Genomic DNA, 14,681 nt, shown 5'->3' on the forward strand with positions numbered 1-14,681 from the left:
GTGGTACAGTTTGTTTACACTATGATACTTTCTAAATAAACTCTTTTTTTAAAAAAAAGTCTGGTCTTTCCTTAAATGTTACAACAAAACATATAAAATAGACAATAAATTATAGTTTCTATTTACAAAAGAGCTGTAAGTGCAGATAGAGATCATAAATGTGTTATTTAATCAGTTTAGTATGAAATTGGTTTCCTAGTACATGATTGTGAAAAAGACATCTTGAAAACATTCTCATCTTTGATCTGAGTCTCGTTTTCGACAGAAAACCGTGATTTTGGTTCCCAACCCACACGCCTGTCCTAACCCCTCCTGCAGTCTGGATGACTTAGGAAATCCTCAGCCTGTCGCCTCTACTGGTCTAAACCCTTGACGCAGGATGCTGTCCCGTCCAAGAACCGCGTTACTGACACAGGAGAGAGGTGGCGGTCCTAACGTAAGCGAGCTTTTCAGAGAGCCGTCCCCCACGGGAAGGGGTGCAGACAGTCGCTCGGTTACACGATGGCTTTAAAAAGGCTTCTCTTCTGTGGAGCCTCCCCCTCAAAGAGGGGTCACTCTCTGCTTTTGGTCCTAGCACAGAAAACAGCAAATGCCGGGGCGAGGAGGGGGGTAAAGGATGTAGTGGAACCAAAATAAGTGTATCTTCTCACACCAGCAAAATGCCCTCACTTGACGGCAAGACAGACAAAAGGCACTCGCAGGCTGCCCCGCTGAGACCCAGGTTCCCGGCGCAAGGTCGGAGCAGCTGTATCCGGCCCTCCTGCGGTCTGCAAACTCTGCCTTTGAGAAACTACTGAACCCGCTGATATTTGAGCAAAAGACAACTTTTACTTCAAGATTATTTTCCCTATTTACTCTCTAAAACCACAAGGAGCTTGGATCTAAAGCAGTAACTGATTTTGGTGGGTTTGGGGAGGGTGCAGAGGGGAACCCTTCCAAGTTACATTTCTGCAGTCCCCAGACGCTCAAGCGCCGCTTCCTAGAGCCCGATGGCTACTCACAACACTCATGGTGTGAGCAAGGGGCGGACAGGGTCCCTTCAGGTCTGCGTCGGGGTCTCCTCCCGTGTCCCGGGGCCCCTATGGGCTTCTTAAGGCAGACGTGATCCAGGAGTCCAGGCAGGGTGTGCACAACGTCCCCAGCAACTCACCCCGAGTCAGTGGCAACCACACGCTCGTACGACCATGTTCCTGTACTTCTTCAGGATGACGTTGGAGTTGTCGTCAAAGTAGAGCACCGAGATGGCGTTCAGTTTCGTGGGCGCGCAGCACGGTTTGGGGACGTACTCGGGGTTCATGAGGTGAACCTGTTGCAGAGACGGGAGGAGGGGGCAGCATTAGGGACGGCCCCTGGTCCTGGCTGACCCCCCCGCCCCCCGTGGCGTGGAGCCGGCCAGCACTCACCAGGGTCTGCACGATGGCGTGGTTGGTGGCGTTCATGTGTGCGTTGAGAGGGAACGAACATTCTCCGTCACAGTAGTTGGCAGCATAGCCCTTGGGGGCAATGATCCAGTCCTTAACCGAATGAATGCAAAAGGAAACAAGGGGTCAGCACACGTGCCCCGCAGCCCCTGGGCACTGAGGAACCCCGTGAGAAGGCCTCGCTCATGCGGGGCAGCTAAGGAGACAGGCATGGGGTCAAGGATGCGTGAGGGGCAGAGCAAGGTGCAGACCTGCTCAGTCTGACTCTGGAGCCCTGGTTCCCCCCCGCTGGGCCCACCTGCCCCGGCCTGCCTGGAGGCCCGCAGGTGGTCAGCTCTAGGAACCTGGACCAGAGGTGCCTCCTGGAGTCCAGGGTTCCCCTGTCCCCATAATGCCACCTGCACATGGGAACCATCTCCAGTCACATGGCACCTAGCATTTGCCTGAGCAGCGGCTTCAGGAAGGAGGCAGCATACGGGTGCCCTTCCAGTCTGGGTGAGCTGATAACTGTCACATCAGTTTTTCCAGCCCTTTCTCGAAACCCAGCGCACATTGTTGAAATGCCACAGCAATGCAAGCCCTGGGGACCGAGAGAACGAGGGGAGAGCTCTGGGCTGGCTATGGATCTGCAGGGACTTGGGAGGCCGTGCACCTGGGGCCCCCTGGAGAGGTGCGAGGGCGGGGGTGCTTCAAGCACAAGTGGGTGGGCTGTCGCCCCTCCCCTCCAAGACCTGGGCATCTGAAAGGCTCCTAAGTACCTTCCCAGGAGGAACCTTCCTGACCCTGAAGTGCAAGGTCTCTGCTGATGACCGCCACCGCCTTCAGGACCCGAGGAGACCCCGAGACAGCCGGGAGCACTCACCTGCCACCCCAGGTCCTGGAAGCTCACGTAGAGCTCGTGCTTCCTGCAGGCCGTCTTCAGCTCGCTGCTGTTGTAGTCTGCTGGGGATCAGAAGGCACGCCCGGTAACCCTCATTCCTTCCTTCACAGCCTCACCCGGGCCCTTGGCCATGGGGGAGCCCCCGCTGGCCGCAGCCTGGGGCACCCGGAGCTCCGCAGGCTGCCAGCTGCTTGGGCGTCTGACACACTGTCTCCCCTCTACCCCAGGGTCAGGCACACCGGCTCCCGTCTTGACACGCCTGCGCTGACGCGAGGGACCCCTTTTAGCAACAGGGGCGTGTCGTGATCCCCTATTGGACCAAGAGTCCCCAGAGCCCTAACTCAGGACATGATTCACGTTCAAGACAAACACACCGGCAGGTTCCGATTCTAACAGGGACCGTCCTGAAGCTGCCTAGAGCCTGTGAGGACGGCTTGGGGGTCAGGAAGGGCCTCCTGAAGGGGGCGCCCCGGACCCAGGCCTGGCCAGGAGGCCAGGGGGATGGGGGGTGGACCCTGCTGTCCAGTCCTGTGACTGGGTCAGTGTCCCCCAGCCCGCACTAAGCCGCCCTAGGAGAGCAGCGCCCGGCACGTCAGCAGAAGCGTGCACACCTCTCTGGAATCAGGCCCCGCTAGTCTGGTTTCTCACCCGACCCCGGCTCATCGAGGGCTGATGGAGCCACTTCTGTGTGACATGCCCTCCCCAAGAAACAAGGGGCCCCGTCAGACAAGGCTTCTGCCCTCTAGCAACTCGGGGAGTGGCAGGGGTGATGCATGACGTGCCCAGCTCACTCCAGCAAAAAACAGAATCTGGACGCCGTGCACGGGGGGTGCTAGAGAGAAACCCCCCTGGGAGGTCAGAGAAGGGACAGTTACGAGGCGGGAAGGTGAGAGAGCAGTCGTGGAATGAGCGTGAGGATGCGTGAAGAGTGACCCAAACTGTGGAACCTCCTGTGTGATCACTCCAGCTCCTCGTGGGTCCCCAGAGAGCCCAGGATGGGGTCTGCTCCCCAGAAAGAGCTCAGGCCAGCCTGACCTCCAGGGAAGGGGGGTTGGAGATGGAGGTCAAGTCCTGAGCCCCATGTGATGGCTCTGGACACGGGGCTCGGGGGAGCCTGAAGGTGGGCAGGCACGTCCGGATCCCTGCGGGGGGGTTGGGGTGGGGGAGCCCCGTGCCTCAAGCCGCTCTTCTCAGGGGGAGCGAGGGGCTGTTTCTCCCCTGCATCCCTTATAATCCAACTGGAATCCTGAGTGCAGCGCTCCCCCAAGGCCCAGGAGTTGCTCCAGAGTATCATCAGACTGGGGAGGGGCCGCTGCCAGAAGCCCTGAATCCCCCCAGTAGACAGACCAGCAGGGGGCATCAGAAGGAGGCAGAGCCCCTGACCTCATGGCACCTGTGCCCACCCCAGGCAGGGAGGTCAGGATGGAACCGGACCGGAGGACCCCTGGCTGGTGTCAGGATGCAAGCGGGGAAGTTTCTCATCCTGCCGGCTGGAACCGAGATGACGTGGGCGAGGGCTCCCGGCCGACACTCCGCTCTGGCTGACCCACGATCCCACCCCCCCCCACCCCCCTGCCATTCTGGCTCTTTCTTTCCTGGGGCCAAAGGCTGGCAGATGCTCAGGGGAGTGGGGCGGGGGTGGGGGGCCTGGATGAGAAGGGCAGGGCCCTCCTCACACCCCAGGCGGGGCTGGGCAGCCCCAGGGGAGGCCCCGGGCCAGCCCAAGCCCTGGGGTCCAGCAGCAGGCCTGCTGCCTTTCCAGCCCCGAGAGAGAGAGAGAAGAAACACGGGAGGGAAGAGACAGAGGCAGGGCGGCCCAAGAAACTAGGGCCCGGGGGAGGGGCCAGGGCTTCTGCCGCCCCCCGCCCCGGGCTGTGGGGGCTGGCCCTGCCCCTCCCCCACCCAGGCCCGCCAGCTGCAGGCCCCACACTCTGCCAGGAAAACGCTAGAACAGCAGGCGCACAGAGCACGCTGTCCACACAGCCCAGTTTCTCTTAGCTCAGGCTAGTCCTCCCAGAGGAAACTTGTTTTTTAGAGGCAACAATTCCCTGCTCCCATCTCCCTTCCAGCCTAGAATGACAAGGTCAGGGACAAAGAGCAGCTGTTCCCCCGGCACCTCCGTCTGCACCAGTCTGACCGCTTCTGTCCCACCTCCGCTGGATCTGCCAGCTTCCCCCAGAGGCCGCTCTGGCTCCCATGTACCCCATGATCCACACGGCTTCCAAGGCCTGCCAGGGAAAGCCCAGCTCCTGTGCCGTGACGCTGCAGGATTTCTGGTGTCGATAATCTCATAAAGTGTTTGGGGGGGGGGGCGGGCAAGGAGAGGGCAGCTTGATTTTCAGCGTCTCAATTTTCTCTACAGCGGGATGGTTAGCAGGAGAGGCAACGGTGAAGGCCCATCCCACTCGTTTGTGGCTGCAGGATTTCAAGGTCTCACACGGCTCCATTTAATCGGGGCTCTGATCTCTTCTCAGCCTTTGTCTTGATGAATAAGAGAATAGGGAGGAAGGATCTTGACGACAGAGGCATCCCTTAAAGGTTGAGCCCTGAGACTCCCTGCTCCACATCCCTCTGTCCCCAGTCCCTAGCTAGAAGGACCTGGATCCCAGTGCTCTCCTGGGAGATGGCAGTACTTGATGGATTATTTGAGTGTCTGGCAGCAGCTGTTTATGCCTCTTATTATTCAGCCTACTGGCCAATAGCACATTCATAAGGGGTGAACCCTAGGGATGGAGGAGAAGGTCAAGTTCTAGTCAGCTTCACTCCTTGGCAACTCTTACCCTAAAGGGGCTTAATGGCAAAAGAGAGTCAAGTATTATGAATATGGAGTTTGGAACAATTCAACTTTCCAGTCACTCATGCCACACTTGTCCTCCACAGCTGTGGAGAATTAAGTTCTGATTTCATTTAAAAAACTCTGGACAAGCCTCTACCTCTTGACCGAGACATCTGGGAGCCAAGCTACTGGCCCTAAAATTCGAATTTAAGGTCAAAATGACAAAATCCCCAATGCCTTTTAAAAGGTTAGCTGCTTAGCTGTGTCCATCTCTTTGTACCCCCCGTGGGCTGTAGCCTGCCAGGCTCCTCTGGCCATGGAATTTTCCAGGCGAGAATGCTGGAGTGGGTTGCCATGCCAGAGATCTTCCCAACCCAGAGATCGAACCCATGTCTCCCGCATGGGCAGGCAGGTTCTTTACTGTCTGAGCCACCAGGGCAGCTCAATGCCTTTGAAGAACTATAAACAGCTACATCACAGCCCTGACCCACGTCCATTCTGCCCAAGCATCGCGTGTCCATAGTGGGTGAGCCCACACATCTCTGGCACGTCCATCCATGGACGCAAACGAGGAACCAGAGGGGACAACCTGCTAAGAACTGAAAGGCCGAGCAAACACTGATCTGTGAGGAGGAGAGCCCCTAGTCTGCGGGCTGAAATTCCATGAAATCTACAGCAAAAGATGTGATAGTTACAATAAAGTACCCGCATCGCTGCTTTGCTAGTGATGAGTTCTACGTACTTTTCTTAAGCTGGAAGCATACTGAATGGTCCCAACTGGGAAGTTCAAGAGTTACAAGGTATGAACTAGCCACCAGAAGGTCAGGAGATACTTACAGAGCCACCTTATCTCCCAGGATCCCTAAAGATACATGTTTGGGTGGGCTGGAAAAAGATAGAAGGAGAATTTAAGAGATGCCCACAGGTAGCATCTGAATCAATGAAGAGCTCATTTTGAAGAGAGAGAGGGTCTTGGGAAGTTACTGGTTCATGACAGTCAGCAGGGCTGAGTGATGGCACCATGAACATGAAGGATGAAGGGGACCCAAAGTTAGCTAATCCAATTTGACATAATTGTTCCAAGTGGCAGAAAATGTTTTAAAACCATCTGCCAAAACACAGAGCAAGTCTCACTCGTGGCGTTGGCAGCCAGCTGGTAGACATGCAGAAAACCTCAGACTCACCAGCTGAACTGAAATCGCATTAACTACCCCTGCCCCAAAAATGTGTAGGAAAGATCTTGAAAAATGAGCTAGAACAGAATCTAGAATCGCCACACAGAACCATCCCTTAAAGCTGTTTGTTCACAACTCTTGTAATGGGTCGGTCAGGTGTCAGTCCCCCTGGAGATAAAATCATGGAACCGGAGAGAAAGATACTGTGAAAGAAGCTGGGCAGCAGCAGGACCATCTAATGAGAGCTCTGGGAACCGTGGACAGGGTGGGCACCACAGGATCAGTGGCTGAGTCACCAGGATCCCCAGCGGGCTTGCACCAGGACTGGTAAGACGTGTCAGAACGATGAAGGATACGGTCCAGACGACGCGCACGCCCACTGGAGAAGTGCACCAGAGGGTAAGTGAAACCCGTCCAGGGAGACTCGGGTCCAAGCCCACTGTTTTGGTGCATGTGTTTGGAAAGTCCACTAGAAGGCCAAGGAGAGATGTGAAAGCAGACGTGGGGGGAGGACGGGGAGGGGCAGACGGGCGCTCGGCCCTTCCCTCGTTGAGGACTGGTCCTGCCATCTCCAGCACTGGCAGCTCAGTTTCAAACACAGACTCATATTTCCCTGCCACGTTTCAGCTGGAGGACTGATGCTCACGCCTCTGCCCAGTGGCAGGACGGTGTCTGGTGGGCTACTGCTGCTGGTCATTTGAGGGGAGAAATGTTAATTCCCCAGGAGCACACCGTGGAAGACGGGGGCAGCAGGGGCCAACACTCTTCCTCCAACCTCCGGAAAGACTCACAAGGAGAAGTCCTGCCTGGACTCACAGTCACACACGACCACAGCTGCCAGTCTCAGCAGCATCTACAAAGTGCGTGAAGACCCAGAAGCGTTTGGCCCCACAACAGCCCAGAAAGAAAATGAACCAGCTGGTCTGTGCCCCTGGGCAGCAGATCGTTATCTTTCTGGAAATCCTTTCTCCAAGAGCTAGTGCCTCTGCACATCTGTCCCCATTGACGGCAAGAATAAGTAAGGAGGAAAGAACCAGAGAGAGTGAGCAGGGGACTTCCTTGACGGTCCAGCGGTTAAGAACCATCTTTGCAATGTAGGGGACGCAGGTTTGATCCCTGGATGAACAACTAAGCCTGTGAACCACAACGAAGATCTTGCATACTGCAACTTAAGACCTGACTCAGCCAAAAAATAAAGAAATACATGTTTTGTTTTTTTTTTAAAGTAAAGCAATACTTCAGTGGGTCTAACCCGGATCATTAATTGGACCATCTTGAGAGGGTCTTTGAAGATAGTGTGGGCGGGGGAGGACCCTCCAGAGTAAGGGGTTTAAACCCCCTTTTGTGAAGACAGAGGCATTTGTTAGGAACCCTGCCTTCTTACCCATGAAAAGAACAAAGTCCATTCCAGAGTACAGGGTTGGGAGGTGGTGGGTGGGAAGACCCAGAAAAAGCAGATATACTTGCCTCTTCTTACAAATCAGTCCACCTTTAATACTCATATTTAATTTAAACTCATCAAACTGGAAACAAAATGCTGAAAGGGACTTGGAAGAGAATAATTCAGTGATGCCACGGAAACCCAAATCAGAGATGACATGTTTTCTCAATTAGAAATTTTATGTGTGTACTGGCGGGGGAGGGGAGGTGGAATAAATCAAGTGAAATTTTCGTTTAAAAAAAAAAAGCAATCAGCATCCCAAGAGCTGCCTTCACGTCTGAGGTCCCAGCACCAAACTGACCGCAGCTCATTAATGAATGGCCGCCATTGGTGGGCTGCATCGCCATGCCCCGAGGAGAAGCCCGGGATGATTGCTGTTCAGAAGGCTTCCTCCAAAGCGCGTACAGGAAAGTCATCACTTCTTTTTCTTTAAGCCCTAGCCCTGACTGTTTCTGGTGGTAAACACAGGAACACCCATGCTGGGCGCCGCTCCCAAGAAACACCAAGAGGACAAGCGGCAAAGCGTCACGGCACGCTGGGTGGTGCGCCTTCTGGTTCCACATCCAAGTTGCTGGTAACACAAACGGCTGAGTCAGAACCCAGAGGGAAGACACTGCTTCCCACAGGAAATCTGGGTGCTTTGGAAAGTTCCACGAACTCTTTCCAGCCGCAGAAGATGACACTGTTTCAAAGTCACCTGGAAGAGTTAATGCATCTTCCTGACGCATTTTACATCCCTTCCAAGGAGTCTGACATACCTGCTAAGAACTTCCTGTGGCTGGAGGCACCTCATCTTTGAGCCAGAGCAATGCTTCTCATTCAGTCCCAGCAAAGCCACTGAGAATCAACCATGCCCACTTAACCGCTGCGTAAACCAAAGCCGAACTGGATTAGGTTCGTCCTGAGTCACAAAGTAGGGCTTCCCAGGTGGTGTCAATGTTAAAGAACCCGCCTGCCAATGCAGGAAACAAGAGAGATGCAGGTTCAGTCCCTGGGTCAGGAAGATTCCCCTGGAGTGAGGCACGGCAATGCACTCCAGTATTCTTGCCTGGAGAATCCCATGGACAGAGGAGCCTGGCGGGCTACAGTCCATAGGTTTGAAGAGAGTCGGACGTGACTTAGCACAAGCACACACACAAAGTTACAGAGCACTTGTTAGGAAAGCAAGATCTCTGACTACGAATCCCAAAGTGAACCCTCAACTTCGTGCCTGATTTCTGGGCTAAAGGGAAAGGAAGCCTAGAGCCTGCAAGCACCCACTTTAGAGCAAGATGCACCTTGCTTTGAATTCAACACTGACCAGCTCCGTGCTGCATATCAGCACCTGCACGCCCTGCCTCCTGTTCTGAAGACTGGACTTCTGCGTCTCCTGCTGCGGCTCTGCATGGGAGTGAGCCTGTCTGCAGAGAGGGCTGTTTCCTCTCTCTTGCCCTTTGAACCTGCCCGTTCAGGGCAGGCGGGGAGGGTGTGGGCCACACCCCACCCCCTAGCTCCAGGGCTGAGCACCGACCCCAGACCAGCTGTTTGCTGAAGCTACTGCAGAAGAGGCGCTCTCGTCCTGAAGCTGAGGTTGCCTTCCTCAGCACCACATGTCAAGCCAGGCTTCTGAGAATGCCAACAAAGGGACACAGGAAAAGGCATTCCTATTATCCGCTGAGCCCATGGGTCTCACCACATCTCAAGGCAGAACCCCAAACTTCCCAGTTGAATGAAAACCAATGAAACTCATCAGAGAGGGGTGCCGGAACTGACTTGCTATCACTCCCAGCCACGAGCACTGACCAACACAAGCCCACCCTCTACAAATGCATGAAGTCTGTTTGTCACCACTTCCCGGGCATAATGCAATTTGGAGAAAATACAGTCATTCCCTGGATCTTTATGGGAATGAAGAAGAGCTGGGAGAAATCTGATCAGACAGAAGGACGCTTTTCTGGAACAACAGACACTGAGGCTGTCTCAACCTGCAGACGATCTTGGGGTCACAAGGGCTCCCCTCTGACGGCCTAGGCGCCGTCCAGATAATCCAGGGCACCTACAGCTGCATGTGGGCCTGCAGAAGCTGCACAGCGTCTGCAAGCCTCAGCAGGTCCTGTGTCCTCACGGACGCCCCGGGGCCCACAGGGAAGACGGCATCCCCAACCCACCTGAGGCGCTGGAGGCCCGCGACACATCCTGGGCCGGGGTGGAGCGGTTCCGGGCCTGCTGCCGGCGCCGCCCGGGGGCCGACCGGGCACTGCGCACATGGACCTCACTGGCCTTGAAGAAGGCCACCATGAAGGGCTGCTTGTCGTAGGGGCCGTCCCTGCCCACCAGGCCTGCCGCCCCGGGGCTGATGCTGAGCCCTGCAAGGCAAATACCAAAGCACACCTCTGGGATGTGGTACCGAAGCCTGGCGTCCACCTGCAGCCAGACACCCGAGCCTCCCAGGTACCCTCAGAGAAGAGGAGCCCGCGTGCGGGGAGACACGGGGCACCCTGAGCCTTCCCCCCTCTTCCTGCCAAGGTCCCGGGAGGCAGGGCAAGGGGTGGCAGGACCCTCAGTTCCCCTGCTTCTGCTGCTATCTTCTGTTCATGCCCATCTTCCCGATCTTATGTCTCCCACCCAGGAAGGTGACTTCACGGGCTGACTGTGTCCAGCCCGAGGGGACTGGGACCTGCCAAGCTCTGATACTGCAGGAAGAGATGCTGGAAGGGCCTCCACAAACCTACTCAACGTCAGCACCTAGACCTCGCCCCGGCCTTCCTCTTTAACTGAGCACCCCGCTCCTACCCCTCTCTGAGGCTCCCAAACCATCTTAACTGTCCCTGAGTCCTTGCCAAGAGGCCCTGGGGCAGCTCTCTGCTTGTCCACTGGGGCTCTGGGAGGTTGGGAAATGGGGGGCCAACTGGGGGCCACAGCTGCCCACACCTGCCACCAAGGAGATGAAGGCTCGAGTCCCTGAACTCACCGTCGCGCGTAACCACGCTCAGCTGCAGCCCCATGTTGTGCTGCGGGGTCAGGACCCACAGGTTGCTGGTGGCCGTGATGTCAAACTCTAGCCAGCCCTCCTCCGAGGCCCACACAGCACGCGTGCCCAGCAGAAACAGGTCTGAGTCTCTGGAAAAGAGAGGAGACAGCAGGTGAGGGCACAGGGCCCCGGCTCAGCCCGCAGTCCCGCCCGGCATCAGAACGCAGGCAGGACAGCTGCCCGCGCCCACCCATCACACAGGACACGCACCCGGCGCCATCCAGGCGAGTACGCAGGCACTCGGGTGTGGCACAGACACGTCCGCGGGATCCTCACAACTGCTCGTGCCAGAGGCGTTTAGATTTAAGAAAAAATAAGTAAACGGGCCTGTGATTGTTCACTTTATGGCTAATGAACTCTAAAAAGAAAATGGAGGGGGGGGTGGCATGAAGAAAAGGATGAAAAAAATACTAAAATCAGGATTAGCAAAGATGAGCATTTACTAAGTTTTGATTTTTTTTTTTTAAATGAGGACCCGACAATCCTCACATGTTTTTACTTTCTGTGGAAGGGGAAACCAGGATTCATATGCTATTTCTGAACATCAATACTTTTTTTTTAATCAACACCTTTGCACACGGCCTGCATTAACAGCCAAGTCCTTGCTTGTGTGGACCGCAGACTGGAGTTGGTGTCGGCCCCGCCGTGAGCTGCCTGGGCTCCTGTGAGGCAAACTCACCAAGCCCATTCCTTCCACTGGACTCCACAGGGCTGCTCTTGTATTTACATACACAGATGTGGTTTTTTTTTTGGTTTGTTTTTTTTTTACAGTTTCCAGCTAACATAACCCAAGGGATCATAGACAGACAGGGTGAGGGACCCATATGTTATGACAAGGCGGTGTGAGGGACAGTCACCTTGGGGTGAGTTGACGCCCCGGGGTCAGGGGCAGAGAGTGGCCTGGAATCTCTGTGACAGGGAGGGGGAGGTTTCTGCCCTCCCTGGAAAGACGCAGACCCCCTGGTGCTGGAAACATTCTGCATGGAGAGCTTACAGGACAGAAACATGACTAAATTCAGTACTTAACTTAAAATGAACATCATAATACGAGCAGCATACATTTAAATCCGTTACAAAGTGCCTGCATCTGCTTGGCTTGGGCCATCCTGCAAAGGAGGCAGAGTATCATTACCCCCATTTTACAGCTGAGGAAACTGCGACTCAGACATGAGTTCACAGACACATCATGGTCAAGACAGAAGCTAGTGGACCCCGAGTTTTCCACAAGGGCCTTCCCGCCTTTTGAGATCATGATGAAAGACAGCCCGCGACAAAGGAATAAAATGTATCTCTAGTCCATCCAATGGTCTGGAGGCCAGCGAAACATCTGAGTGAAAAGTCTTAGACTTCTCAGAGGAGAAACAGTTTTTCCTGTTTACACGGCTCAGAGCTGGAAGGCAACACTATTGTCATCTTTTCCAAGCTCGGACCAGTAGGTGTGGCTACGCAGCGTTTACTCAGCTGCTGGACAGGGTCTGCGGGGGGCACGCCTGGCCTGCCATCTATAAAGCACCCCCCTCAATGTGTGTGTCACAGCCCCTGCTGACAAATTACCCCCAACCCCGTCACTAAGGTGACTGTGGGCAGACAGATGAGGGGGTGTTCGTGGAAAACAGCAAGAGGGGATGCAAGTCCAAAGCTTTGAAGTGAAGATGTGAAGACATCAGTTCTGTTCTGGAAGGTAGGAAGAGACTCTCATCCAGAAATAATACAGAACCAGGAACAGCGATGTGGGGACAGTCTGGTCCTGAAGGAAGCACCAGACATGTTCTTATCAGAGGAGCAGCTTCTAGAATGAGGATGTGGTGGGGATGTCAGCATGAGGACTGCTCCCGAGGGCCAACAGGGCCCACGGGGCACTATGGCTGAGGGGAACTGGTAGCTGGGCATCAATGGGGGCAACTGGCAACACGTTCTTAGGACTTGTAACAAGGATGCAAAGAAATACAGCCCAAGATATGAATGCGACATGGCTGGCAGAGCTCAGTTCAGTTCAGTCGCTCAGTTGTGTCCGACTCTTTATGACCCCATGGACTGCAGCACACCAGGCCTCCCTGTCCATCACCAACTCCCAGAGCTTACTCAAACTCATGTCCATTGGGTCAGTGATGCCATCCATCCATTGCACCCTCTGTCGTCCCCTTCTCCTCCTGCCTTCAATCCTTCCCAGTATCAGGGTCTTTTCAAATGAGTCAGTTCTTTGCATCAGGTGGCCAAAGAATTAAGAGTTTCAGCTTCAGTCCTTCCAATGAACACCCAGGACCGATTTCCTTCAGAATGGACTGGTTGGATCTCCTTGCAGTCCAAGGGACTCTCAAGAGTCTTCTCCAACACGACAGTTCAAAAGCATCAATTCTTTGGTGCTCAGCTTTCTTTATGGTCCAACCCTCACATCCGTACACGACTACTGGGAAAACCATGGCTTTGACTAGATGGACCTTTGTTGGGGAAGTAATGTCCCTGCTTTTTAATAAACTATCTAGGTTGAGCTAGAATGAGATTTATATTTCAAAAGTAGGGCTCATGACGAATGGGGGAGTCTGTCAGCTGAGAAAGTGGGAGATGGCCAGAAGGCCATCATCCCAAAATGGGGCAGAGACAGCAGAGGACAGGAAAAAGAGGGGAAGGGTGTGGTTTAAAGAGGACAGAGGAGGCAGGTGAAACCATGGCGGGGAAGAAATGGAGTGCACAGGGTGTGCGGGCTTGGTGGGCACGGGAGCCTGCACTGCACCCTGATGCTGCTCCAGGCCACCCAGGGGCCCCCACGCCGCCCCCCAAGGACGTGGCAGTGCTTCAGGGCCACGCCTCGGTGACTACAGGGAGGACAAGGCTGGTCCTCACCGATGAGGAGACCAGGGGGTCCACACACGGGGGCTGCAGCTGAGCTCCGGGGCTCAGGGCACTGAGGCCAAATCAAAGACAGCCACGCAAACAAGGGTGCTCAGGCCCCTGAGAGCAGGGGAGATGGAGCATGGGGACTTAAAGTAACCAGGCTCGGGGCCTCCCCAGCGGTCCGGAGGTTAAGACTTCAGCTTCCAGCACAGGGAGTGTGGGTTCAAACCGCGGTCAGGGAGCTGGGATCCCACAGGCCTCGTGGCCAAAAAACCAAAACATAAAACTGAAACAAATTCAATAAAGACTTTACAAACTGGTCTACATAAAAAAAAAAATAATAATAATAACTGGGCTATCAGGCTGGCGGAGCAGCAAATACCTCCCGGGCTTCCAGCGCTCAGGTGCCGGCCGAGCGCTCCTGCCGTCCCACAGAGGACGAGGAGGCCAGTCCCGTCACGGCTCCCTTCCGGAGCTGGCAGCGCGCAGCCTGCAGAGGTGGGGTGTGTGACAGCCACACGGGGTTCAGGGGGGTGACCAGAGCTTGAAGCTGGAGCCCCGGCTCTCAGCCACCACGCATACAAAAAGTGGAGTCAAGAAAAGCACAGGACAGATGCCGTGTGATGTTGCTTATCTGTGGAATCTTAAAAAGATGATACGAATGAACTTAATTACAAAACTAGAAACAGACTCACAGAGAACGGTCTTATGGTTACTGGGGGGGAGAGCAGGGGAGGGGTACATTGGGGATTGGGGATTAACAGATAACACGCAACTGTGCATAAAATAAACAAGGACCTGCTGTATAGCACAGGGAACTATTCTCACCTATCATGTAATAACCTATCGTGGAAAAGGATCTGAAAAAATATATATATATGAAGCACTTTGCCATACACCTGAAACTAATACAATATTATAAATCAACTCTACTTTAATAAAGAAATTTTTGTAATGTATAGGGCAGAGGGCTTGGAACACCCAGCAAGGGCTTGGAATAAAGTCAGCGATCCAAACTCACTGCCCATCAGTGCCAGTGGAGGCTGGATACAGAAGTCAGGTTTCAGAGGCTCAAGGCTGGCAAAGGAGAGCAGTCAGGGGTGACTCAGCATGTCAGGGCAGGAGGAAGAAGGTCGAGATGCCTCA

The 14,681-nt window shown here is 54.6% G+C and overlaps 1 protein-coding gene across 1 annotated transcript in view; it reads right to left on the minus strand.

Moving 5' to 3' along the window:
* Window positions 1–264: 264 nt before the first annotated feature.
* Window positions 265–14,681, minus strand: part of BMP6 (bone morphogenetic protein 6) — a 144,667-nt gene continuing 130,250 nt past the window's right edge. Inside the window, exons 3-7 of the mRNA XM_068994357.1 lie at window positions 10,644–10,792; window positions 9,841–10,038; window positions 2,284–2,363; window positions 1,404–1,514; window positions 265–1,306 (exon numbers count right to left, since the gene is read on the minus strand). Of these exons, the coding sequence (XP_068850458.1) occupies window positions 1,157–1,306; window positions 1,404–1,514; window positions 2,284–2,363; window positions 9,841–10,038; window positions 10,644–10,792 (688 nt within the window). The 3' untranslated portion in view covers window positions 265–1,156. The remainder of the gene's footprint in view (window positions 1,307–1,403; window positions 1,515–2,283; window positions 2,364–9,840; window positions 10,039–10,643; window positions 10,793–14,681) is intronic.

This window comes from Capricornis sumatraensis, chromosome 22 (assembly GCF_032405125.1).
Source record: "Capricornis sumatraensis isolate serow.1 chromosome 22, serow.2, whole genome shotgun sequence".
NCBI classification, from domain to species: Eukaryota; Metazoa; Chordata; class Mammalia; order Artiodactyla; family Bovidae; genus Capricornis; species Capricornis sumatraensis.